The sequence below is a fragment of the Colletotrichum tamarilloi genome (genome assembly GCF_030869305.1).
Source record: "Colletotrichum tamarilloi strain Tom-12 chromosome Unknown Scaffold_5.1, whole genome shotgun sequence".
NCBI classification, from domain to species: Eukaryota; Fungi; Ascomycota; class Sordariomycetes; order Glomerellales; family Glomerellaceae; genus Colletotrichum; species Colletotrichum tamarilloi.
The window spans coordinates 1127914-1153640 of NW_026849388.1; the positions used below are offsets into that span (position 1 = coordinate 1127914).

The 25727-nt window shown below is 53.7% G+C and overlaps 10 protein-coding genes across 10 annotated transcripts; 7 read left to right on the forward strand and 3 right to left on the reverse strand.

The window, feature by feature from the left end:
* Positions 1 to 1341: 1341 nt before the first annotated feature.
* Positions 1342 to 2415, forward strand: CTAM01_02484 (CDP-alcohol phosphatidyltransferase; the record flags this gene model as incomplete). Its single annotated transcript, XM_060518522.1, has 3 exons — positions 1342 to 1525; positions 1587 to 1963; positions 2023 to 2415. 3 exons carry the CDS (start codon positions 1342 to 1344, stop codon positions 2413 to 2415), a joined length of 954 nt encoding a protein of 317 aa, XP_060387155.1.
* A 674-nt stretch (positions 2416 to 3089) lies between these two features.
* Positions 3090 to 5235, reverse strand: CTAM01_02485 (multicopper oxidase; the record flags this gene model as incomplete). Its single annotated transcript, XM_060518523.1, has 5 exons — positions 3090 to 3324; positions 3394 to 3619; positions 3705 to 4281; positions 4338 to 4832; positions 4894 to 5235. The coding sequence occupies 5 exons, from the start codon at positions 5233 to 5235 to the stop codon at positions 3090 to 3092; spliced, it is 1875 nt and encodes a 624-aa protein (XP_060387156.1).
* Positions 5236 to 7870: 2635 nt separating this feature from the next.
* On the forward strand, positions 7871 to 9272 carry CTAM01_02486 (iron permease FTR1 family protein; the record flags this gene model as incomplete). Its single annotated transcript, XM_060518524.1, has 4 exons — positions 7871 to 8164; positions 8224 to 8666; positions 8719 to 8917; positions 8970 to 9272. Coding segments are annotated over 4 exons (1239 nt in total), but the record flags the coding sequence as incomplete, so codon positions are not given.
* A 397-nt stretch (positions 9273 to 9669) lies between these two features.
* CTAM01_02487 (uncharacterized protein) lies at positions 9670 to 11135 on the reverse strand (the record flags this gene model as incomplete). Its single annotated transcript, XM_060518525.1, has 2 exons — positions 9670 to 10259; positions 10313 to 11135. 2 exons carry the CDS (start codon positions 11133 to 11135, stop codon positions 9670 to 9672), a joined length of 1413 nt encoding a protein of 470 aa, XP_060387158.1.
* A 576-nt stretch (positions 11136 to 11711) lies between these two features.
* CTAM01_02488 (uncharacterized protein) lies at positions 11712 to 12140 on the forward strand (the record flags this gene model as incomplete). Its single annotated transcript, XM_060518526.1, has 1 exon — positions 11712 to 12140. One exon carries the CDS (start codon positions 11712 to 11714, stop codon positions 12138 to 12140), a length of 429 nt encoding a protein of 142 aa, XP_060387159.1.
* A 60-nt stretch (positions 12141 to 12200) lies between these two features.
* Positions 12201 to 14147, forward strand: CTAM01_02489 (protein phosphatase 2C; the record flags this gene model as incomplete). The annotated part of the gene is made up of 1 exon (XM_060518527.1): positions 12201 to 14147. One exon carries the CDS (start codon positions 12201 to 12203, stop codon positions 14145 to 14147), a length of 1947 nt encoding a protein of 648 aa, XP_060387160.1.
* A 416-nt stretch (positions 14148 to 14563) lies between these two features.
* Positions 14564 to 17149, reverse strand: CTAM01_02490 (heterokaryon incompatibility protein Het-C; the record flags this gene model as incomplete). The annotated part of the gene is made up of 5 exons (XM_060518528.1): positions 14564 to 15338; positions 15394 to 16646; positions 16708 to 16868; positions 16929 to 16956; positions 17033 to 17149. 5 exons carry the CDS (start codon positions 17147 to 17149, stop codon positions 14564 to 14566), a joined length of 2334 nt encoding a protein of 777 aa, XP_060387161.1.
* Positions 17150 to 19478: 2329 nt separating this feature from the next.
* CTAM01_02491 (uncharacterized protein) lies at positions 19479 to 19778 on the forward strand (the record flags this gene model as incomplete). The annotated part of the gene is made up of 1 exon (XM_060518529.1): positions 19479 to 19778. One exon carries the CDS (start codon positions 19479 to 19481, stop codon positions 19776 to 19778), a length of 300 nt encoding a protein of 99 aa, XP_060387162.1.
* A 1626-nt stretch (positions 19779 to 21404) lies between these two features.
* On the forward strand, positions 21405 to 22682 carry CTAM01_02492 (cytochrome b5-like Heme/Steroid binding domain-containing protein; the record flags this gene model as incomplete). The annotated part of the gene is made up of 2 exons (XM_060518530.1): positions 21405 to 22231; positions 22292 to 22682. The coding sequence occupies 2 exons, from the start codon at positions 21405 to 21407 to the stop codon at positions 22680 to 22682; spliced, it is 1218 nt and encodes a 405-aa protein (XP_060387163.1).
* Positions 22683 to 23767: 1085 nt separating this feature from the next.
* On the forward strand, positions 23768 to 25648 carry CTAM01_02493 (CC1-like family splicing factor; the record flags this gene model as incomplete). Its single annotated transcript, XM_060518531.1, has 4 exons — positions 23768 to 24444; positions 24503 to 24811; positions 24870 to 25334; positions 25390 to 25648. 4 exons carry the CDS (start codon positions 23768 to 23770, stop codon positions 25646 to 25648), a joined length of 1710 nt encoding a protein of 569 aa, XP_060387164.1.
* Positions 25649 to 25727: the final 79 nt, after the last annotated feature.

Sequence of the window (25727 nt, forward strand, 5' to 3'; positions counted from 1 at the left end):
TCAAATGCCACATAACTGACATCTACCTAGTGCTATCATTCATCGCTCTCAAGAGGGAAGATGCTCGAGCAATGATTATAACGTGAAGTAGGTAGTGCATGCTCGTTTGTGCAGTTTGATCTCTTCTTGGTGATGATATGAACGAAAGCGAAATTAGGAAGCGAGATGGCGCATCAGCCTGCCCATCAACCACCTCGAGGTGTCTTACCTTGCCTTATCTCTCTCTTATCCTGTATCTTCTTATCACTGCTAGATTCAAAAGGCCGCTAACACCTTACCTTAGGTAGCTGGGTCATTTTGGGTAGGTCGAACCTGCCAGAGGCTGCGGATACTTGAAACCTACGAATAGCAGCGCGCCTTACGGTCTTTACCAACGTGCCAACGCAGTAAGGTAACACAGGGACCTCGAGGAGTGCAGCGTTTGTCTCCGCCTTCAAACCCTTGTTGGGAGGCAACTTAGCGAAAATGGCAACTGGAGTCGAGAGAGTGTGCCCACTGCCGATCCGGAACACCTGCAAGATACGTAAGACTGGCCAAACAGTGGTTGCTTCCTACGTAAGGTAGGTAAGGTCGGGCGAGCATGGGGTCGGCAGGGCAGAAGACCCGCTTCTTGAAGCAGGTACCTCGCCATAGAAATCCAGGGGAAGAGATACCTTGCCTTACGCGTACACATGGATTCTGTACTCCGTAGGTAGTGCATGTACGGAGTAGTGTACGAATGAATAGTGGGTGGAAACTTATTCTGTGAGATCAGAATGGAAGAGAAAGGAGAAGCCAAGCAACGATAGCGTGCCGCAATCTGTCACTTTGGGAACCTTGGGTCGACTTGACACCGGCTAAGCTTGCTCAAGGCTCAAGCTGAGAAAACGCAGTAAGCTGGCACCGCAGGCCCTTGAGCAATTTCAACCCACCACTCCGAACGTACCGTCCCATCCCACATCAGCACAGGCGTCTGCTATCTGTATCATTTCACTGCGCCTGCTGCCTCTCGAACACTCCTTTCTCTTCCACCTCCTCCTCCTCCTCCTCCTCCACCAAACCATCCTACACGTTTCGCTTCTGTCCGTCAATCCGATCCGACATCTCTTGCGTCCACCGATTTCCTCTTCGATAGCTCATCTCCGCAAGGCTGGCTGGCAATTCTGCACCCATCTCCATCCCTTGTCTTGGGCGACGAATCCTGTCACTAGGAGCCACTTATCGATCTACCGTGTAACCTCCACTGGAACGCCGGCTGCCTCGGTCGCCTCATCCACGCCGTTTAAAAGCTCTTCGCGCCCCATTCTTCGACCGATCAACCTCTTCCATCTACTGAGCTACAGCCTCCAGACACCCATCACCATGTCGGTCCGACAAACGAGGCGTCAAGCCGCCCAAGCCGCCGCTGCGGAATCATCCAAAGTGACAACCACCGGACCAGCCGACCAGGTCGCGATGAATGGCAATGGCAACGGAACGTCAGTGACGGAAGCTTCGGAAGATGGCCCTAAGGAGAACATTTTCCTGTTCTGGCCCAACATCATCGGTTCGTCTGTCTGGCAAGCTGTAGGCATGCTAGCAAACAGCTAACAAGTGTCCCGTCTCAGGCTACTCGCGCATCGTGCTCGCCATCGCCTCCCTCTACTACATGCCCCTCCACCCACGAACCTGCTCCTTGCTGTACAGCGTGTCCTGTCTCCTGGATGCTCTCGATGGATACGCCGCTCGTGCCTTTGAGCAGTCCACGCGCTTCGGCGCCGTCCTGGACATGGTCACGGACAGATGCACAACCTCGTGCCTGCTGGTGTTCCTGTCCTGCGCGTTCCCCCGCTGGACCATCGTCTTCCAGATGCTCCTCTCACTTGACTTCTCGAGCCACTACATCCACATGTACACCACTCTCACCATGGCGGGCTCCGAAAGCAGCCACAAGAATGTCGACGAGAGCCGCAGCTGGATCTTGCACTTGTACTACACCAATAAGGTCCGTTACACTTTCAAGCGCAGTGAACCCGACTTTTGAGCTGACCTGATGCCCTGTAGACTGTTCTCTTCGTCTTCTGCGCCCTGAACGAACTATTCTTCATCGCCCTCTACCTCTTGTCCTTCTCCTCGCCGCTTCTGTCGCCCTCTCTCCTCAACTCCGTCTCCAACTCAGAGGCAATGCAGATTCAGGCCGGCGCGCAGGTCAATACGTCGCTGCTTAGCCAGATCTTCCCGAATCCCTACAGCGCGGCAGCTCTCGAGCTTGCGCGCGCGAACAAGATGGATTCCTTCTGGCCGTGGGTCCTTACTGCCATCAGCTTCCCCGTTATGGCTATGAAGCAGTTCATCAACATTGTGCAAATCGTCAAGGCGAGCAAATGGCTCGCTGAGGGCGACCTCGCCATGAGGAAGGCGCAGGGCTTGCCCAGGAAGCAGACCAAGAGCACCTAAGTCAGGAAGCAAGTGGCGACAAGTGCGTTCGCACCAACGGACGCTGCTTTTGACGTCAATCTGCTTACGAGGGAGCTTGCGTTCCAGAGCGCGCCTTCCCCGTGATAAGATGGCAGGAGAAGGCAGCTGCACCATCAACGGATCCGTGTCGACGTACCAAAATGGCCACGTCACCGGCGACTGGCGACGGTGCTGGGAAAAGAGAGAATTGAGGAGCTCGAGTGTAAGACCGTGTAGTCTCTAGAAAATAGGAGCACGGCGAGGAGCAAATTCCTTTGGTATGGAACTCTAATGGCACCAGGTGCATTCACACATGTCCGGCTAGGAACGCCGAGGACAGTCACGTAGGAGAAGAAGGAAACGAGAGTCTTGGCCGAACGTCAGATTCAGGAGTCTGGAGTTTGTTGTCTTCATTATTCAATTTCTTCCACACATTAGACTAATTGATGTTTCATCTATTCATGAAATCGGGCCCCCAAACTCTCACAAATGTCGTCACGAAGTATTTCGTCAAAGGAAATATTACGCTATAGTGCTACACCATCCTGCTACGTGGATGAGCCACCATGACCTCCCGGCCTGGGCAGAATGGCTTGGTTGGCCGAACTGCACCTGCGCTCATCCATTCAATAACAGTATGGTGCTCACTACATAGCTATCAGACCATTTCACCGTCAAGCATGACTTACACCAGACCCGCCGGGTCCGGCTCCAACCATGATTGGTTCCTTTTGATGATTTCCGGCGGTGTGGTCCACCCCCGCGGCCACGCCCGGCGCCGGCGCCCTGTACCCGGACTCGGAGGGGCCGTCTGGCGTCTTTGCGAGACCGTACCACGCCACAGTCAAAACGCCGAGGATGCCGGTGATACAGCTGAAGACGAGGGCGACAATTCCTCTCGAGGTGAAGCTAATGTTTTAAGCTTCCCGTCAGTATATCCATGGTTTATTACAGCGGTGAAGTGTCAAGATGACTCACCCATCCGGAAGACGCGATGGCGGTGTGTTTTGTCCGCTCAGATCCAGGTAGTCCCTGGTGTTAGCTGCGGCGTTGCCGATCGTCGGCACGCTGCCTGCTGTGCAGACGTCCAAGTGGTTCTGAGGGATTGTGAGGTTCTTTTGGAGATCCAGCGGTGCCTCGACAAAGGTTGCCATCAGGCCAGAGGTTACGTGCCACTCGATGTGGCAATGGAATAGCCAGACACCTGGAGTTCAGGACTGTTAGAAAACGTGATGGTTCAATCTCAACATGGGACACATTCACATGTTGGACTGTGTAGACCAACTCACCAGGATTGTTTGCTCTGAATCGCAAAACGATGTTTCCATTCGGCCAAACAACGAGGGTATCACGACGCATCGGCGTAGCAGGGAAATCCGCCTCGGTAACATTAGCATCGGCGAACGTGCCACCGTCTTCGGCGGCGCGGTACAACGCCTGGAAGTCGTGACCGTGCAAGTGGAAGGGGTGACGGCCCGGGTCGAGGTTGTTGACAACGATCTGGACGACCTCGTTGCGCTCGAGCACAAAAGGGTGGGTGTATGTGCCGTATACCTCTGCATTTGTCGCGGCGTCACCAGCGGAGAGGACGGTGTAGAGAGTGGGTACCTTGGGGGCCTTGTAGGTGATGTTGTTGAAAAAGGCGTAGTTTGCACCGTCGCCAAGGTTGTCCATGATGACATCGAGCTCAACAGTCTGAGAGGGCTCCGGGAGGAGGGGTTGCTTGTCGTAAGGGACGAGGGTCATGTCATCAAAGGGGTTGAAAGCGTCGAGCGTCGCTGCAGGGTCTGTAGGTTTCGAGTCATCGTAGACGAGCCAGCCGGTGACGTTGTAGTTGAGGTCATCCGGGAGGGTATCGAAGAGTGACTATTTGGTGAGCTTTGTGTGCGAGAGATACGGTTTGGGGCTGAGCCATAACTTACAGTGTCCATGCTTCCCACAATCGCAAAGTTGGACGAGGTATCATTTCGGGTCGTCACGAGGAAGCTGTACCGCTGAGCAGCAGAGATATAGATCATGCTCGCCTCCGCGGGCTCTGTGTAGACGCCGTCGACCTCAACAATAGAAATGTTATGGCCCTCGATCCAGACGTATTGCCCAGCAAAGGCAGCCACATTGACCAGTCTGAAGAGATATGTCTTGCCAGGCTGCACCGGGACCTTGAGGTTCTGCGTGTCGTTCATGAGAGCGGCTTGCGGGACGGGCTCTGCACCCGTTGGGTTGCCCTTGCTCATGAAGGGAGGAATGAGGTCGGCCATCTGGTCATGGTACCAATCGGACAGAGATACAACAACTTCTTCATCGTATTGGTCCTTGAAGGGCGAGCTTGGGTCGTGAATGACGAATACTTGTCGCAGGCCGTCGGGATATTGCGACTGAGTATGGGAGTGGTACCAGTATGTTCCCGGCTGGTTGATCTACACTCGACTGTCAGCAAGTCTCTCTCATCAACCCTCTCAAAAAAAAAGTACTGCTTACAGTGAAGTTGTACGTGAAAGACGACCCCGGCGGGATGGCGCACTGGCTGACTTGAGCCGGTCCGTCCATATGGGTTGTGCCGTTCATGTAGAGGCCGTGGAAGTGAAGGGAGGTCGACTGGTTCCCTAGCTGGTTATGAGCATTGATGATAACATTGTCTCCGACATTGGCATCGATGCGAGGAATCGGCCATTGGCCATTGATACCAATTGTCGGACGGTCGAAGGCACCATCTGGGTTTGCCGTCACCCAGCCGATGTTAAAGTCATACGTGACTGTGGCAGCGCAGGCCGTCTGCGCGATGGCGGAGAGGAGGGCCAAGAGGCCTGCTGTGCCTGTCATGTTTACGTTTTTTCTTCTTTTGTTCCTCTGCTTCGGTCTTTGCTATCCCGTGGTGCGCGGGGGAGAAAAGAATTCGCCAGGAGCAAGGCGGCGGAGAATGACAAGTCTCGCAGTGACACGAGCGGCTTCCTGTGTATCCCTTCAGGAAGATTGATCCGGGGACAGACCGGAAGCAAAAAGAATTCACATCGTTCGAAAGAAAGGGAAACGGGCCCTCTACAAAACTTCCGTTCGATTTGGGTCAGGTCCGTCTATCTGTCTGGCTGGCTCTCCTCTCAATTCGCTTCAAGGAAACGGCAACTTCTGGCGAGGAGGACCAATGCTTGCCACCCTGGCTGGGATGGCGCTCTTCGAGTTTCCACCCCCTCCTCCCCTTGTCGCTTCTTTTCGCGGCTTTTGGCACTTTGCCCAAGACATCTTATCAATCTGATCTTCCACTGGTCCCGACACCTTTCGTTCCAGCTCCTTGGCCGGAGGGGGGCGGCTGGGCACACGCTACCCCCTTAGCGCGCCATCATCTTATCAGATGTTACTCGAAAGACCACTGAGCTTTCTACACTACCACAAGCCACTCAGACCCAAAGACCTCAGGCGTCGATAGATAGCGCGAGGCGCGCGAGGCGATGGGTTGTAGTAGCGAGAGAAAACGACTGGCTCGCACGGAACTCGGCATCATTCGTCCATCACGTTGCTATTGCAGCTTGCAAAAGGGAAAGGGTGGGGAGGGGACCTTTTTCACCTGCAAAGGAGATCAACTAACCAGGGGCCCCTACAGCCGAGAAAAAGCTTGTCTCCCCGCGCTAAGGCAAACTCAGGTCTCGCCTGGCCTCGCTTCTGCCAGAAGGTGTCCCCGATGTGGGCGAGGTGGGCAAAGATGGCCTGTCAAAGAAGAGACCATGACTCCATGCGAAGTCGAGAAAGAGGGTCTCTCGACTATTCTACCTCGTCCCATTCCGTCGGTTTCCGTCAATGCTGAAAGTGTGGAAATTGCTTTTCGGCCTTGCTGGGATTCTCGAGCGAGCTGAACAGCGAGATCTGTCATAGAAACTCAGGATGAACCAATACACAAAGGTGTCGAAGGGGGTCCTCGAGAGCAGAAGACCAGGTGCAGAGTTACGGAGTATATGGAATCTCGTTGGCTGAGGGTTCATTCAGGGTCGTTCAACTTATCATGATTGCCAACCCTTGGCAGGAAGTGACAAGATACCTTTAGGTCAATCTGTCCCATGTGCCCATTCAAATTTCATGAAAGCTGGTTCCAAATCCCTCAGCCTATCAGACTTTTTTTGGCGGCGATCGCAATGCTGTTGATGGAAATCCGCCATCGCTGTCGAGGCCAACTAATTCCAAGCTGTAAATTGTCAGTGATATTGTCACGAGTAATGAGTCCCGCCACGGGAACCAGCCGGCTCAATGGTCACCTAGCAGTGGCAGTCTAGCACATCTTTGAGCCCATCTCTGGCTTGCCGCCGGCATCCCACATCAAGACACCTCCAGCATCCGCCACATTGATTGTCTGGCGTAGCACCAGTCAACGGCGTTGTACGGAGGTGCGTCCCAAAAGTCATGGCAGTGGGGCCATGGGTTAATCACCCAGTCAACAGGATTGTGACAAGAATCTACTTCAAGCTTTAATCGATAAAGAGATATGATTATCGATTAGATAAGCATGGCTCTTGATCATTTTTGATTGGATGAGCCCTTATCGATAGTCGTATGATAAGAGATAAAGATAGGTGCTTGTACCTTAAGGTAGCTCGCCTGAAGTGGGTCTTTTTGTCTTGGCAGCAACTGCCATGACTTTTGGGACGCACCTCCGTACGTTGCCGACATATGGCTGAAGATCGACAATTGGGCGTCTCAGCGACAGTCCATTCCGTTGTCCTTCTTGTCAAAGATAGAAATAATGCTAGGCTAGAGGCAAGTCAATCTGTGTCATCTCATGTCGATCGTCAGAATCACGGGCCTTTCCTTTACATCTCGACCATCAGATCACAGCAACGCACCCACCAGCCTTTCCCGCCCGTCAAACTCTCAAGGATCGAGCAATATCGCGAGCGCATAAGTGCCTCAAGTATCCTTGCCCGTTTGAGGCCCCCTTCCCCATCAATCCGCGCTAAGCAACGCGAGCCAGTCCCAGGGATGCAGCTCTCTCTCCCATGCATGCTTTATCCCCAACACCGTAACACGAAACGAGAAACAGGAAGCTCCCCTTCCAAAATGTACTAAAACCAACTAGAAAAGCTTGTCGTGAAGGAGAATGGTCCGGTCTGCATGCAACAATGAGACCTCGGCGCTGGTCTAATTGGCCCTACGCCTGGAATCGGGTTTTGGAGCTTGCACCACCTTCGTCCCACCTCCCCTCCTCGCCTTGTCGCCCTCGCCTCAACCTTCCCTTCGGACTACAGTCGGTCCAGAGCAGATGTTCCGCCCTTTCCATAAGTCAATGATTGATTGCTACCGTACAAGAAAAGGTCGGCTGATTATCAAGATATGCCTGTCCTCTCTTACTGGCCTTGGGCAAATTTGGGCTAGCGTTCCGCCTTTCGGCTCTTCGTATCCGTTGCCACAAGACCAACCAGTACCGGCACCCTCATCGGCTAGTCCCAGCGATTATCTGATTTGATTTTATCAGATTAATCTGTGCCTGTGTTGCCCGTCTCCCCTCTCCACGCTTGTCAGACAAAAGTCTGTTTTCCTCTTTCTTCCTTCTTCGTTGCTCGGAATCTGTGACCAAGACAAACGACATACGCCCTTCTCACAGGTGCCAAAAATGACCGTCGACGTGTTTTCCGTACCAGTATTCCTGGTCGTCTTTCGAGAGTCTCTGGAAACCGTCATCATTGTGTCGGTTTTGCTGGCTTTCCTCAAGCAGACTCTCGATGGACCCAACAGAGATGTAGCCGTGTACAAGGCCTTGCGCAGACAGGTAACGACAATCGAGACACTCGTGAACCGAGAACCGTTGCTGATGCGTTCTCCCAATAGGTATGGCTCGGTACAGGTATCGGTTTCTTGATATGCTTGGTCGCCGCAGCTGTCGTCATCGCCGTCTTCTACAAGGTCGGCCGAAACAGTTGGGAGGCCCACGAGCTCTACTACGAAGGTGCCTTTTCTCTACTCGCCGCCGTCATTATCACCATCATGGGTGCTGCTCTACTTCGCATTGGTAAAATGCAGGAGAAGTGGCGCGTCAAGTTGGCAAAGGCAATGGAGTCTCCCGTCAAGACTGGTGCGAGCCGGGGGTGGTTCAAGCGCTTCGCCGAAAAGTACGCCATGTTCATCCTGCCCTTCATCACCGTGCTTCGTGAAGGCATCGAGGCAATTGTTTTCGTCGCTGGCGTCTCCTTCTCTGCGCCCGCGTCTGCTGTGCCGCTGCCCGCTATCGTCGGGTTGATTGTAGGCGCCTTTGTCGGCTACCTCCTTTACAAGTAAGTTGTATGACTCTTAACGATGTCCAACTGCATGCTGACTTTGGCGAAGGGGAGGATCCACGGCCAAGCTGCAAGTGTTCCTTGTCATCTCCACGTGTCTCTTGTACCTCGTTGCCGCTGGCCTCTTTTCCAGGGCAGTAGGTGACTTTGAGCAGCAAGAATGGAATAAGGTTGTCGGCGGTGACGCTGCAGAGCTTGGGAATGGACCGGGTTCGTATGACATTGACAAGAGCGTGTGGCACGTAAACGTAAGTCTATTTTCGTTTCTTGACTGACGTCCCAGTACTGACCTCTCGAAAGTGCTGCAGCCCAGAGCTCAACGGTGGCGGCGGATGGGGTATCTTCAATGCCGTCCTCGGATGGACAAACTCGGCAACGTACGGCTCCGTGATCTCATACAATGTCTACTGGATCTTCGTCATCGGCTGCTTCCTCCTCATGAGATTCCACGAGACCAAGGGGCACTGGCCTTTCATGAAGGCAAAGGTCCCACGGGAAGCCGACAGGCGTCTTTCCGATGACCGTAGCGGAAGCGAGCAGGCGAGCACATCTGAGAAGGATAAGGGGGCAGCGACCACGAAGACAGTGACCGCTTCGTCGTGATTGGTAGGCATCTGAGTGTCGTTATTGAACCCTCGAATCTATGGACGATCATGTCTGAATAAAGATACCTATGCTTGTGGACAACGTAATATGAAAGCTGTCTGTATGATAATGAGGTCACAAGGGTGGCCAAATTTATAGGATAAATTGGGCTAAACATTGGTTTGTAAATCTAGCCAAAGCATTTACGAAAGCCTCTCTGTGTGTTCGTCTAGAATTAAAGACTACATGTGATTGTCATCCATCCATGACACCTCAAGAACACAACTAATGAGAATCAAACTTGGCGTTGCCAGGATCGATTACAATACTGAAGCGAAGAGGGAAAACGTCTCTATTCAATATCAACTGGTCCTGCACCCTTCCCAGGTGTTGTGAGTTTTGTGCCTCTATTCGATCAATATTCTGGCGTCCAATCCCATCTATCGGCGGTGAATAGTCTGCGCGCCATCTTATCAGCATACATATTGCCCTCGTACCGGAGTCGTTGATCGCCTGCCAAGCTCCTAGTGAAGTCAAACTTCTTCTCTTCTCTGTCCACTTTCGACACGTCTTCTGCCGGGACCCATGTTGCCGTTGCCTGGTTGTTCTTCCACTCGACCTGGGCAATAGACAAGACGTTGGACGACATCATCGATCTGATGTACTCCACAATCGAGTCGAGACGTGCTCGAATACCGCAATTGGTGTGGTGCTTGTCAATCTGATAGCTTGGCACTTGCTTCAGGATTGCCAGTATGTCTTCGATATCAATGACCGAGGAATCTGGAATATTGTCGTAGGAGCTGGGTCCAAAGTCAACAATACCAATCAGCTCCTTGGCCGTAAAGAACTTGAGCATCTGGCCCAGCTGGAACGAGTCACAAGCGGAGCTCGAGTCGTAACCAAGCTTACATTGTCTCTCGCGAGACGAGTAGAGGGCAAGGAAATGGCGATGGACTGAAGCAATGGTATTCAAAACACACTCCCGCCGGGACTGTAATTCCCCTGATCCCAAGTCAGCAAATGTCAGTTATTGAAACCAGGGCCAAACAGCTCACTCTCCAAGCCATCCGGCAGACTCCACCAAAGCTCAGTACGTGGATTTTCATCGAGTGACAATTCGCTCCATCGGACAGAGCCACGGAGAATCAATTCTCGTGTGTAGTTATGGAGTCTGGGCGGCTGCTCCAGCAGCCAAGCGACCAGGATCTTCTGCCTGAGCACATTCTCGGTGTCTAGGCTTTTCTTCTGAGTGCCCGCCCGCACCGGTTTGGCATTTGTCAAGGGCCACTTGAACTTGAGCTCGATACTAAGGTATCTTGAGACCAAGGATCGGCAGTCAAATCGATCGGCCAGAATGGCTAGAGTAGTCACATGAAGCATGTTGACAGAGTTGGATTGTATCTGCTTCCCATGCATGATCCTCATCAAGTCCTCAAAGACCTTTTCGCGGCCGATGGATCGGGTTGCCTCATCGTCATCGACGATTGTGATCCAGGGTAAGTCTCCGGCATCTACTTCCGCCAGCTTGAGCTTGTCCGCGGTCAGGCGAGCGAGGGTTTCCTCGACGTTACTCGCCTCGGCAAACTGTTTGTTGCCAAGAAGATTCTCAAAGTACCGAGAGTGCTTTCTCAATACGGAAAGCTTGACTCGGTAGGCGACTTGGATGTTGGGGCTCAGGTTGGGTTGGGGCATCCGTGGTGCGCCAATCTTCTTACTGGCGGCTTGCCAAGTCCTGCGAGCCACAGCAATCGTTTCTCTGGACGTCTCGAATGTAACGTTTAGAATAATGTCCCCATCGTCGGATATGAGCACAACGGGGGAAGAGGCGCCCGAGGACATATCCGATGTGTCATCCTGAACTGCTGCCGAGTCTCCCATCGTAAGACAGCACAACTTGGGAGGAGAATCTCTGCCGCGACTCAGGGACTGACATGTATGTCGATGCTATACTTGGCCATCGCGCGGCTCCAGAAAAATGTTATGTCAGTCAGGCAGCCGTCTTGAGATTGGATGCGTAGGAGTATGCAAAAATGTCATTAATAAGGCCGTGTCAGTGACACTCATGTCATTCGCCTCTCCGGGAGACAAAGGCCCCTTCTGCCTGCCCGATGCCACCGCAGTGGGTCTACTGTGTTACTTCAACCACGAATCTGAGCATTTACACGGTGTATCCCGGGTGCTGATTAGATAAGATTATCCCAGCCGAACGCCCGTGGCAGCTGTCGGTTGGTAGGTAAGGTATGTGTGACTTATCCAGGTACTGCTTACACCACCTAGAACAGCTTCGGCAGGTACCTACCTACCTACGGATACACAGCACCTCCCTTACCTAGGTCCTGGGATACGGTACGGTAGGCCCGTTCTTCCTAACCGAATCCAAGGGTAGCCTGCGGGATTAGCTGCAGCTAAGGCAAGCAGCTGGCAGAGCACGGAGAAGGTACCTCCAGGTTCAGCATGTCCCCGTCCCGTCCTTCCTTTCCAGGTCCGTCTTATTACGTCGCTGGGTCCATCCATGATCCAACCGAGGCCGCCAGTGTGCCTTGGCCAAACCCAATCCTCCAATCTCACAGTGTCAAGACCAAGCAGTCAATCGTAGAAACAAACACAAAAGCTGTCAAGCAAACTCTGCGACCCATCTGTCCCTCCCGCCCTTTCGACACTTTCCCGGGGCCACGCACGATACCCAGCTCGGTGGTAGTCCATTGCCATTGCCAACGCCAATGCCTCGCCGTCGCCGACGCAACAGCTGACAAGCCTTCCCCTCGTTCGCGCCATCGACCAAAGCTCGCCCACCCAGAATCCCGCTCCACGTTCCCTAGGCCGCCGTTCAAGCTTGACGAGCTAGCTCATGGCTTTCGCAAGCTTGAAGGTCGTCCTACTTGAGCTGCTGCAGTGCCGGTGACACCCTCTTCCTCGCCAACAGACTCCCGCTCTTTCGGAACAATGCCAGCTTTAACACGCTGTCTCGCAACGCGACGAATACCGCCGTATCATGAGACGGCGCGGATCCTCTCGCCACCAGCTGTGCGATGTGTGAATTCCTCCCTGGATACCGGCATCGGAACTTCCACCGACAAGCCCACCTCTTCCGCACTCCCTAGGCACCCGCCCCGACGATGCTACACTACCCAAGAGCCAACCCCTCGACGGCTTTCGATTCGGACCCGCACGTCACTCGGTTACGAACAAGGAAGCATACTGAAGACTGACAGACTATCGATCTCGACAAGCCGGCGACTCTTCCATAACTACTTCGTCACCCATCTCCCATCATCTTCTCTGCACCCCGACTCCCGAACGTCATCCGGCCCCGGTCACAAGCTGCCCCGCGATGCTTCGACCCCCCACAAAGTAACGCCGGGGTCATCTCCAGTAGCCGCAGCACTCAGTATGCCAAGCCGAGATCTTACAGTGGTCCGGATCCCGCTCAAGAGAGCTAAGCATCACTTTGGCGTTTTCTCTTCGAGGGGTCAACGGGGGTACAATGAGGACACCAACCAAGCCGGCACAATCAACATGCCGGCTTTTGCTAAAAGGGCCCCTATCAGTCTTCAGAGGCGACCGATCCAGAAACCAAACGAGGCGACATCGGCCGACAGCGCACTTGGTGACCCCCAGGTCTTCTACTTTGGTATATTCGACGGACACGGCGGATCTCAGTGCGCCGAGTTCTTACGTGATGAGCTGCATGGCTACATCGAGCAATCCTCTGCCGAGTTCGGCCTTCAGAGTAGCCTGGCAAAGAGCCCGGCACCAGAGACGGGTCGCAAGGAGGAAGACCCGAATGAGGAGCTTTTCATGAAGACAGAAGAAGATGTCAAGGACGACATTCGTGTTCCCGAGGAAGACAAGCATGGCGTCTTGACGAATCCGGAAAGAGAGGAGCCCATGAAAGGGGCCAAACCAGTCTCAGCCAAAGTAGAAGATATCCCGAAGGCTATCAAGTTGGCACAGGATCTTGTGGAAGAGTATCGTCAGACTGTCGGAGGATACTTTCGGCGCTTCAACCCCGAGTACTTCCATTTATCAGAAGAGAAGATGAACGACGCCGACGAGCCTGGGGTGACGGTCGAGTCCGTCCTCATGTACGCCTTCCTCAGAGCAGACTTGGATTTCATCTCTGCCCAGGCACGCAAACCGGATCCCGACGACCCTCAAGCAAACGATCGCCCCGTCAATAACGACGAGATCCTTGGGGTTCCACATAAACCACCATCAGGCCACGGCATCGGTGGCCCGGCTCGCTTCAAGGGCGGATCGACGGCATCCGTCGCTCTCATTTCGACGCCTACTCCAGCACCATTCTGGCATCCTAACGCGCAGTCTACCCTGATTGTCGCTCACGTGGGTGACACCCGTATACTTCTTTGCACAACGACTACCGGCCTCGCACAGCCCCTGACGTCAGATCATCACCCAACCACTCCCACGGAAAGCCGTCGTCTCCGCCGTTATGCGCCGGCCGGTTCAATGGTCTCGGCAGACAGCTTCGGGGAGGACCGGATCGCAGGGTTGGCCAATAGCCGCGCATTCGGCGACATGCGAAGCAAACGCATCGGCGTGTCGGCCGAGCCAGAAATAACCCGCGTCGAGATTGGTCCAGCGCAGTATTCCTTCCTAGTCCTCATGAGCGACGGCATCTCAGGCACACTCAGCGATCAGGAGATTGTCGACGTGATCAAGGAGGCCAGGACGCCCGAAGAGGGCGCCAAGGATGTCGTCAACTATGCCACCGAGGTCTCCCACGACGGCGACAACGCCACCTGTCTGGTAGTCAGACTCGGCGGCTGGGAGCGAAGGTCGGAGGGCGGAGTCGGTAGTCTCGGCACCAAGGAGATCCGTGACAAGAGGAGGGCAGAGGCGCTGGACCCCCGGCGCGGCAAGCAGTAATACTTTCAACCACTGCGAGATATTCACCATGCATGTCTTGTTCAAAACTATGGAGCATTATTCACCATCGTTATCACATCTTCAGGAGTTGGGCATCTAGGAATGGGCTTTCATCGGTTAGTCTGCCACATGTGGGCATTGGCAGGAAGGGTTGGTTATTCAAGAGGGATGAGATAAAGCATAACATACAAGTCAAAAATAACGAACATCAAGCACAGGATAAAATATTGCAATTCATACTTTGTGTGCCGTTTAGCACAGCTCCAGGGAATCATTCTCATCAGCCATACGTGGATTGCGTGCCCCGCCCCTTTCACTCCCATCCATTTCCGTGTTCCCCAAGACTCCAGTCCGTAATCCGCAACCTGATCGTTAAATTGTTCACACCTTCCCATTTCCGCACCGCACAAAATGATCTAGTAGCGGTGTTGGCCCGGGTACTGGCTCCAGCCGCCGCCGCCCTGCTGGTGATGCGGTGGGGGTGGACCTCCGTGGTGAGGAGGGTATTGAGGTTGCGGCGGTCCACCGTAGCCGGGTCCCCCGTACCCAGGTCCGCCGTATCCAGCTGGAGGACCACCGTAGCCAGGTCCGCCATAGCCCTGCGGAGGTTGAGGGGGACCCCACTGGCCCGGAGGCGGCTGGTGCTGCTGGTGCTGCTGACCGTAGCCTTGGGGTTCGGAATGACCGCCACCGTAGTAGCCAGAAGCCTGTCCCTGAGACTGAGAGGCTGAGTAGTGGTGACTGGTGTCACCGCCGCTCTGGTGGTATCCATAGTCTTGCTGAGATGAAGGGAGGGGAGAGCTTGACAAGGGCTTCCTGTCATCACCTTCCATGGAGCTGAGATCTCTAGTGCGGATCTGGTTCCAAAGGGAACCTTGCACCTTCCCGTGTCCCAGCTCTCCAAAGCTGTCGAAGGCTCCATGGGAGTGTGTATGACCTCCAACGCTCTTCGTGCCATCGCCACCGGTCAAGATATGGTTCTTGCCAGCCTTGACAGACTCGGACGAGAGCAGGTGGGACAATTCGTGCTTGAGGGTGCTCTCATTTGCCCACTTTCGCACCGTCTCGAACATATCCCTCTGGATTTGGACTCTCTCATCGCGAGCTGCTGGGTGGTGGAAAGCCCGGAGGACGTCATTAACAACCTCATCAACAGGAACACCCGGATTTTCCCAGGCATACAGAATTCGCCTATCTTCACGTTAGCTACGTTCAAATTACCTGACCATAGACAGTGTCTACTTACGGGACGACATATTGCAGAATAGTCGCAGCAACCCTGCCGGCGCATGAGTTCAGGATGTTGGTGAAATGGTCCTTTGAGAGCATGGAGTGAGTAGGATCAGAGCAGTTGGGATTCTTCCAGGGCTCCAGCTGAGAGTTCGAGCTTGCGTCGATGACAGTAGATGAACCATCCTTCAGAACCTTGGAGACCTGTGTAATGATGGGTCTCACAAACGGCGCCAGCAACCCCAGGATAAAGGCGGTCAGCGTCTCACTGATGTGATCCAAAAGTTTCTCGAGACCCGGGATCTTGGAGATGAGGTTGCTGATGGACTTGACAATCTTGTCGCGGAACTGAAGAATCGGATAGATCTTGCGCGCGGTCTCGACAGGGTCGAAATTGGTGCTCATACCAGGTACCTGATTGGAACTCTCGCGGCTTAAGTCACCACGGCTGAGGTCGCCTCCAGACCGAGTGTTTTGCTGCTCCTGTGCACTGGACTGGGCCTGCAAATCACGAGCCTGGCTTGCCAAATCTCCACCAATACCAGGAAGCTGGCCGACGAGGGAGATGAAGTCGTTCGGCTTCGAGGACCCAATTCCCAAGAAGCCACGAGATCCAGTGCCGCCACCAGTGATGTTCGCAGACATACCCTCGGCATTCTTCAGGGCGACATTCATTTCGTCTACCTCAGATTGCGTGAAGTGGTCCGTAGCTTCTCCGAGAACAGAGTGCAAGAAGTCCACAGCACCGAAGGTACCCGTTACGATAGGGTAGACACGGCGGCCATTCAGGTTGATTTCAGTTTGAGTACCGCAGTGAGGGTAGACGTCGTGGTAGCCCAGCTCTCGAAGCGCAAGCTCGCAGTAGTTGCTGTGCGCGCTGAAGTCCTCCATACAATGGAGAGCCTGTCCAAGACAGCGCAGTGCCTCGCAGAGATCAGCTTCTTTTCCTGAACCCCGCGAGCCGCTGGTATAAACCCGGCCGAAATGGATGCTGCGGGCGAAACTGAAGCGCAAGTAGCCAGCACTGGTCGCCCAACCGCCAGACTCATTGGCAATGTAGTTCTTCATGCCAGTGCGGGGATCTATCTGTGTCTCGACCGGGTCAACGGGACCGCGCAGGCGAGGGTCGAACTTGCGCGCGTCCATGCCGTCAGCGTAGCCCAGGGGGTTGTCGATGTGTTCCTCTGGGCGGTAGACGCCAAGGCGCTCCTCGGTGACCTCGAATTCCTCCGTCGCATAGCCAAAGGCCATGAAGGAGAGTACCCATACCTGTCGGAGAGAGTCAGTACAAAGGATACACGCCGATACCTTCGTCGCGACAAGGGCTTACCAGGATTCTGATGGTGGGAGCGTTGACTCCCTTCAAGCTGCCCACGTCGACGGCTTGGGAATAGTCTCGAAGCCAGTTGCCAAAGTAGACTCGGGATACCAACATGGAGGTCCATTTCTTGCCATGCAAGAAAGCAATGGTCTTGAGCATGTCCTCGATATCTGTGCGCAAACATGTCAGTCAGCTGTAGGGGTAAGCAGAGCGAAAACAAAGGTGCGCACCTCCATGACGCCAATTGTGACCCTCGACCTAGACGTAGATCGCAATGCATTAGTTTACGAAACGGTGGAACATTGGACGAGGTGTCCAAGGTGTCAAAACCTACCTGGGCAATAGAGGGGATATTGCCGGCGCCAAAGGCAGCGGCGCGACCTGGCAGAAGCACCAGAAGCAAGCAGAAGGCGAGGAGGATGGAACCTCTCCCGAGACCGGATGACGCCATGGTTCAGGGTCGCGGGAGGCTCGGAAAGCTATTCAGGAATTGGTAAAGACTGGATGTGAAGTTCAGTCGCAAAGATGCGTTGGGTATTCGGGAGAGTGATGGAGGGGTCGCGCAAAGTGTCCGGGTCCAGGAGGTCAAGAATCGACCTTTTTTGGTTTGTTTTGGAGGGGTAAATGAGCAGGCGAGGTGAGGTAAAGGTGAGCGGGAAGGTTCAAGTCTGGCTAGACGAGGTAAGCTCCAAGTTGTTACCTAAGGTGATGTAAGGCACGCCCACACGTATGAGGGCAAGGCAGGTAGAGCCGAAGATGATTTTCGGGGGTCTAGTCGAATTCACAAGCCCAAGCTGGGATTTCAGTGAGGGCAGGGACAGCAGCAGTTTGCGTCCAGAACCACCGACGATTTAATGACTACCTACCTACCTACGTTATTGTCTGGGCGACATCCACTTGAGGTAGCACTCGCAGCGGCAAAGACGTGCCGCGAAAGACTTTGAAGGCTTGGGTTGTCAACCTGGGGCTGAGGGGGGGCGGTTTGCTGCTTTACCCAAGGTAGTCTTAGATAGTGCACAGGGTGTAGGCGAGGCGATAGCACTATCATCAAGGACTGATTGATTGTCCCCGCCACGCATGTCTGAATCACTGCTGACGACACCTCATGCTTCCCTTGCCCTATCAACTTACCTTTGATCAATACGTTTGGATGATTCCGTGGGCGAAAGGGGTGGGGGACAGCTGAGCTTTGTGGAAACAGGAGCTGCAGTGTACCTAGGCTCATTGGCTCGCGTCACATGTGTGCCATACTGACCTGCATTGCACCGCGATGGGTAACACATTTTCTATGATGGGTACTATGTAGGCGCAGACGTACAGACAGACGCATTGTGACATCCCAGATTGCTGAGTAGGCGCTATATCCCAGAGATGCCTAAATTATCTTAAGATTGGCGAAGCAATAGACGCGTCTTGCTGAAGCTGCCCAGCAAGACGCGCTAAGTTGGGCTTAACCTGGTATAAGCATGATGGGCATTGACTGTCCCAACTTAAGATAGAATCCCTCGATTCCTTTATCCACTTTTGATTTCTTCTACCATTTGATCAAAGCGAACTCAAACACGGAAGCCCTGCAGGATAATCGTCTATGTGTAAACCAAGTAAAGCCGTAGGTTACCAAAGTTGACACTGAATCACTTAAGCCGGATGTTTTGGGGTAAAGCAGGTCGTTGATACTTGTGCATACGACCATCAGATGCGCAGGAACCTTGAAATACCTTATTTGACTCCTGGCTCCCTGCCCCGCCTCTCTGTGTGCTGAGCTCAGCGCAGCAGACCACGACTGTCCCCCAACAATGAGTGCCCCTCAAGTAGGTGACATAATCGTTTGCCGCCCCATAATAAGGTACCCTAACTGTACTCTTACCAAGGCATTCTTGTTCTTTCTATTGTTCCTATGGTTACCTATGATCTTGTCTGGACTTCTCAGAGACTACACTTTGAACAGACAGGAAGGTTCCTACAACAATCTTTCGTTGACAGACATCCTATTTTGGCACCCATTTGCCCCTCCATCAGATACGCCCAGACCTATCTTACCTAAGGTATTCTTGCGGAGTAGGTATCTCCCATACTTGTAGGTACGCGCAACAGGGTGGGATCCGGCTGGTAAGGTACCTTAGGGCAGACCCGCACAGGAGAGCCCCGCCATTGGCTTAAGTCGAGGGGTTCCATTCCGACCAGGTAGACGGTACCTGGACCATTGCCATGCGTCCCTGGCGGATTCCAGGCTTGTCCCCAGCAACTGGTTCCGCACGACGAGATGATCAGGCATCTTCTTTTCCCATCTATTATTCTCTCAATCTTGGGCGCGCCTTAACTTTGGTACTGTGATATAATGGGTGGCCAGCTAAGGCAAGACAAGCCAGTGAGATGAACAGGATCCAGATAAATGACCTTTCTGTCTGGATATACAAGGTGATATAAGCCACAGTCTCTCCGTTCAGCTCAACTACCTATCTTAACGAGACCAGAAGACTAATCAGTCCGAAAGGCACTGTTTGAAGAGACCCATGAGCGGCCCATGAGCCACAGATTGTAACCTTGAAAGCTGCGTCTCAGACTACCTACCTACGGATACTTCGTATAGCTGCTGTGAGGTGGCTGGGTCATATGGATTAGGTAAACCCCCGTGGGCTGAGGTAAGGTAAAGTACGGTACGGTACCTTACGGAGTACTGGCATCAAGGCATTCGGGTGAAATGCACGTGTAATCAAACAAGAGGACTTATCGCGGGTACGTACTTGCATGCACCTCCCATCTCTGGCTCATGCATCAATATGCGCCGTGTGAGAAGACGCTTCAACTTGCTTCCACTAACTCAATCTCAGACTCGACCCCAACAATGCTCACTGCCACAGACCGCCGCCGCTGCCATCGCGCGCCACTCACTGCGATCTTGGTCCTCGGGTCGGGGGTCACGGCCCATGACTGGAGGTGCTAAGACTGTGGGAGGCCAAGAGTCCATTGCCAATCTTATCTCGAGTGTTCCAAGACTACCCCTCGATTGCAAGCCACGAGAAGCCACCTGTTGTTCCCTCAGGTCATTACCTTATGCTAAGGTAGGCTCTTGTTCTTGATCGAAGGAACAGTAATTACACCGCTCCTCCTGCGGTCCCACGGCTCGGTGTTCCTTTCATCTGATTACTTATTACTGATCGCTCCTTCATTCAAAGAATACCTACATCAACAGATAGGCAGGGTGTTAGGTCAGGATGCGAAGAAAAAACCATCATCCACTCGACATGGATAACAAGACAGCCAGCCCATTTAAGGTAACCGTAGATGCCTGTTACCTAGTCAGATCAAAACTTGGTACGGAGGCTCTAGGAGCCCTCTGCACAGACCTGGCAGCTGGGTCGATCTGGCTGGGCCGGCAGCCGATTGCATTGTTTCTTAATGACTAGTCCTGGATTTGCTTATTGCCTGGGCCCTGAGGTGCTGGGCTCGGTGATTGTCGCGGACTAATTCCACCGGGATTAAGTGACGATGAGAATGTCCATGTAGTCACCACTTCCCGCCTCAAACTGCCATGCAACTTTTCCCTCCCCCTTCTGCCTCTAGGATTTTGCCGAACTTGCCCAATGCCCCGTTTGAAGTTTCGATGTTCCCCTACCTGTTGGCCTAGGCATTACACCTAGATAGGGTGGCGTTTCTGCTTGTTGCAGTCGTGGCAACGACAATGTATCGCGTGGTGGGCATTATGTGCCCTTTCGTACATGTTCCTAAGTCCAGGTTCCTGGTCTTCCGTCCCAGACCGTCCCAGGCCATGTTTGGGTTCCCAACAGCGGTTCCCACACCTCCCCGTCAGTCCCGCGTCCTGACTCCCTCATCACCCACACCTTTGGCTTCCTGGGTACTGTCTGTGTCCATACACTATGTACAGTCTGGCATTGTCAACCCCGTCACTCATTGCCCGTTCTGGAGGTGTTCGACTGTTGCTGAGCTGAGGTAAAAAAAAGGTGCAATTTCGGGGTCTGTAACTTTTGTATCCATTTGCCCACCTAAGCAGACAGAGAAAGACACTCACACAGTGTAAACCCTGAAGAGCCGGGCGAAAGTGGTCAACAGGTGGAACCACGAATCGGCTGTCCAAGCTTCCGCCAGGTCCCGTTCTGTGCCAAAGTAACGCCACCAGGCCGTATTTTTTTTCTGGCCTAGAGAAGGGTGAGAGATTGCTAGTCGCGTAGAGAGCTTCTCCTTGGCCCTGCCACCCACGCATGCCTCCACGTTCACCTCACGTCCCCCGATCCCCAAATCAAACATCCCCCCCTAAATTAATTCTTCGACCCGTCTCCGTTCTCTCACCACCCTGTGCCCACCGAGCCTCAAGTCACATCGCCCCGGCCTTTCAACTTCGCCCTCCCGGCCCTCCCGGCTTTTGGCTCCTTTTCGGTTTCCCACCTCACCTTAGACCGCCTGCTTTAGTCGCCCAACCATACACCGTACTCCATCTTAATACTTCTTCCCTCCGTGCCACTTCTTCCTCCAACCTTCACCTTTCCCTCTCCTTCGCTAGGGCCTGCGACTGCGACTTCTGCTGCGATTTTTTCTACTCGTCCACTCCCTTCGTTGTCTTTCGACTCCTATTTCGTCCACCTTGGACCCGGGCACTAGGAACCCTCAGCGACAACAGTAGTACTTCCGAAAGTCCCTTCTCTGCCGTTTACGTATCGCCGCGAATCAATCGTCAAGCAACCACCAATATGCCGGCGCGAACTCTCCCTACCTTCACTCGCGCCGAGGTCGAGGCTCACAACTCCAAGAAGTCTTGCTACGTTACCATCGGTTCCAATGTATATGATGTGACCGACTTCGCCCAAGACCATCCCGGTGGAGCCGATCTCGTCTACGACTACGCTGGCAAGGACATTGACGCCATTCTAAAGGACCCAACCTCTCACCCTCACTCCGAGGCCGCATATGAGGTTTTGGATGACTCCCTGGTTGGCTTTGTCATTAACCAGAAGGCCGTCGACGGCCTTCGCAAGGTCAATGGCGCAGCAAATGGCAAATCGAATGGACATGCGAATGGAAACGGCAAGGCGAACGGCACCGTCGAGAAGACTGACGAAGCCGAGGGCGTCCAGATGAACGAGCACGGCGAGCTTTGGGACGGTGAACGTTGGGTCCACCCCCGAACCGGTATGGCCAGCGAGGAGGATCTGAGCAAGGAGACGGATTACACAAGCGACTATAAGAAGCATAAGTTCCTCGACTTGAGCCGCCCGTTGTTCCCTCAGATTTGGTTCGGCGGCTTTAGCAAGGAATTCTACCTTGATCAAGTCCACCGTCCTCGCCACTACAAGGGCGGCGAATCTGCGCCTCTGTTTGGCAACTTCTTGGAGCCTCTGTCAAAGACACCTTGGTGGGTTGTCCCGCTTGCATGGCTTCCGCCCGTCGCCTACGGCACCTATCTGGCTAGAGAAGGCATGGACAGCACCTTCCAGGAGGTCTGCTACTGGGGCTTTGGATTTTTCCTCTGGAGCTTAATCGAATACGTCCTGCACCGATTCTTGTTCCATCTCGACAAGTAAGTTTTCCTGCAACTTGATCTAACGTGAGAGGCCATTGGACTAATACGTTGGATTAGGTGGCTTCCTGACAACCGTGTTGGCATCACTGCGCACTTCCTCCTCCATGGCATCCACCACTACCTGCCCATGGACAAGTATCGCCTGGTCATGCCTCCCACCTTGTTCGTTGTTCTCGCCACGCCGTTCTACAAGCTCGCGCACTGGGTATTCTCTTACAGCTGGCACGCTGCCACGGCCGTCTACTGCGGAGGCATTTTCGGCTACATTTGCTACGACTTGACGCACTACTTCCTGCATCACCAGAACCTCCCTCTGTGGTACAAGGAGCTCAAGAAATACCACCTTCAGCACCACTTCCTCGACTACGAGCTCGGCTTCGGAGTCACCAGCCGGTTCTGGGACAGCATCTTTGGCACCGAACTTCCTCCCATTGTGAAGGCCAACTAATTCCACCCGACCACCGCACACGACCGCAACATACACAATGTCATGATGACGACTTCTGGGGCCTATTCCTAATACCGAACAGAGCAAGTTTGCTCAATTTCACCCTTACGTGTCCCACAATGTATATACGCTTTCAGGGCTTTACTTTAACGCTGTAATGGGGGTCATTTCATGGGCGTTCTGAGGAGATGGCTTGAATGAGCCTTGCGTATTACAGCGCCCCGGCCAGCTATGATGCGGCCGGGAAGAGCCGTCATGTTCTCATGACAGGCTGGTTTAGTACAGAGTATTTTGAATGATACCACACACCGAGATTATGCCATAAAATGACTAGACAGCACGTTCGTTTCCCGCCCAATCATGACTGTAAAAGGTGATGGGTTTGATGATTGCTCATGGCGAGGATCATAGCTTGATGGAGAAACAAATGGAGTAGCTTTCCGGACGCCATGGGCGCATCTGAACGGCGAACCGTTGCAGCAAACGTGTTCACGGGCAATCGTAGAGGGGGTCTGGTCGGGCCTCCAGGTTGAAGTCAGTTTGACATTTTGCAATGCTCCATCCTTAGCTTCGAGTTTGGGAAAAGGTATGCGACCAATGGTCACGTGTTAGCATGATTTCCTCGGGATGAGGAAGGTCTATTCCTCATGGCTCAGATGGACGTATGGTTCATCGGTATTTCTTAGTTGTAGAGCATACCTCAAGGTTAGGTAGCGTGGGAAGGTACGATGCTACCTGATACGCGGAACATGCCCGTCTGAGTCAGCACTGTTATTACGTAAGACACGCTCTTTCTGATTGCTACCGTCAGTGGCCACCTTCCAGATTCGCTTGGCTACCTAGCAGGTCCTGTTCAGCGCTTGGGCTGTCCCTAGCCCGATTCACTGTCTCGCCTGGCCCAAGATTTCTGTCGGACGCTTTCGTGTGACTGCGCCAACCTCTCCATCCCACGAATCACCTCGCTCTTCCCCTCTACACCCACACCGCGATAAAACCTGCCATCTCGAAAAATCATAGACAGCAGAAGCGAAAGAACAGCGTCGACTCTCCCTTCCTCGTCTCTTTCGCACTGAAATCAGCGCAAGATGTCGGGCCTAGACGTCGAGGCGTTGCTTGACGCCACCGCAAAAAGCTCTACCGAGACGAAGACACACGACGTCGAAGAACGCACCAATGGCGACCGTTCCGAACGTAAGGAGCGCGATCGCGGCCGCGATGGAAGCCGTGACAGGGACTATGATAGTCGTCGTCGAGACCATGAGCGCCGCGACCGCGACCGCCGCGACCGTAGCACGACACGCAGCCGACGTGGAACCCCGGACGACATCAAGACATCAACCCCTCGGAGCGACGCTGGTAGCCACAAGAGTAGGCGGAGAAGCAAAAGCCGCGATGATGATCGCCGTCGCTCACGTCGTCACAGAGGAGATGGTGATTACTATAGAGGCGGACGAGCCCGCTCGCGATCTCGGTCACCCCACCGCTCTTACCGCTCATCACGCGATGACTATCGCGAACGCCGCGATCGCTCAGATCGCTACTCTGGGGACCATCGCCGGTCTAGGGACGACGACCGTCAGGAAACTTCCAAGCGTGAGGCAACACCACAACTTACTGAAGATGAACGCGATCGCCGCACTGTCTTTGTCCAGCAGCTCGCCGCCCGTCTTCGCACCCGCGACCTAAAGGCATTCTTCGAGAAGGTCGGCCCCGTCAACGAGGCTCAGATTGTCAAAGATCGCATTAGCCAAAGATCCAAGGGGTAAGTTGAAGTTCAACCAACCTGACTTTAGCTGGAGAGTTGCTAACCACATGTACAGAGTCGGTTATGTTGAATTCAAAAACGAGGATTCAGTCACTCAAGCGCTTCAACTTACCGGACAGAAATTGTTAGGTATCCCTATCATCGTCCAGCTCACAGAGGCCGAGAAGAACCGACAGGTTCGCAACTCCGAGACCACCAACGCCCACCCGAACTCGATCCCCTTCCATCGCCTCTACGTGGGCAACATTCACTTCAACGTCACCGAGCAGGATTTACAGGCTGTCTTTGAGCCTTTCGGCGAACTTGAGTTTGTCCAACTCCAGAAGGACGACAATGGACGCAGCCGAGGCTATGGATTCGTGCAGTACGTTCTGGTCCTCTTCTACTGAATCTCAAGGGCAATACTAACTAATAGTTTGTAGATACCGCGAAGCCAGCCAAGCCAGGGAGGCCCTTGAAAAGATGAACGGCTTCGATCTCGCTGGTCGCCCGATTCGCGTCGGCCTCGGAAACGATAAGTTTACCCCTGAGAGCACTGCCAACATCTTGCAGAGATTTCCTGGCCAAAACCCACAGTTCCAAGGCTCTGCATTCTCTGGTGCGGGTGGCCGAGGCCCCCAGACATCGGCATTCGATCGCGCGGGTGGAAGAGACAGCGAAAAGTCTGGCGGTGCCAGCGCCCTTGATGACACAGATGTCGCCGGTGTCAACTTTAACAACTACAGCCGTGATGCCCTGATGAGAAAACTTGCCAGGACTGATGATGCTTCCAACGGAGTAGATGAGCGACAGGTGTTGAAGCCCAAGACCGAGACCAAGCCTCTGCCGGTCAACGTGAACATGGCCAGCCGATGCGTCGTCCTGCACAACATGTTTGACCCTGAAGAGTACGTTGCCCATTATCTCCCACCCTCTTTTTATACAATGCTAACAATCTTTTAGGGAAGAGGGAGAAGAATGGGTCAAGGAACTGGAGGATGACGTTCGACAGGAAGCAGAAACCAAATACGGCCGCGTCGTACACATCTCCGTCGATCCGAACTCCAAGGGCGACATTTACCTCAAGTTCGACAAGGTCCAAGGTGGCGAGAACGCCATCAGAGGCCTCAACGGTCGTTACTTTGGAGGCAGGATGATCGACGCGTCACCTGTTGTAGATGCCGTCTACAGCAGTTTGTTCTCTCGCACACGAGCGATCTGAAAGCTAATCCATGGCCCCGAAACTACTCGTCTAGGACCCCCCTAAAGTAAGATCTAACATATCACGTCACTCTACCTTC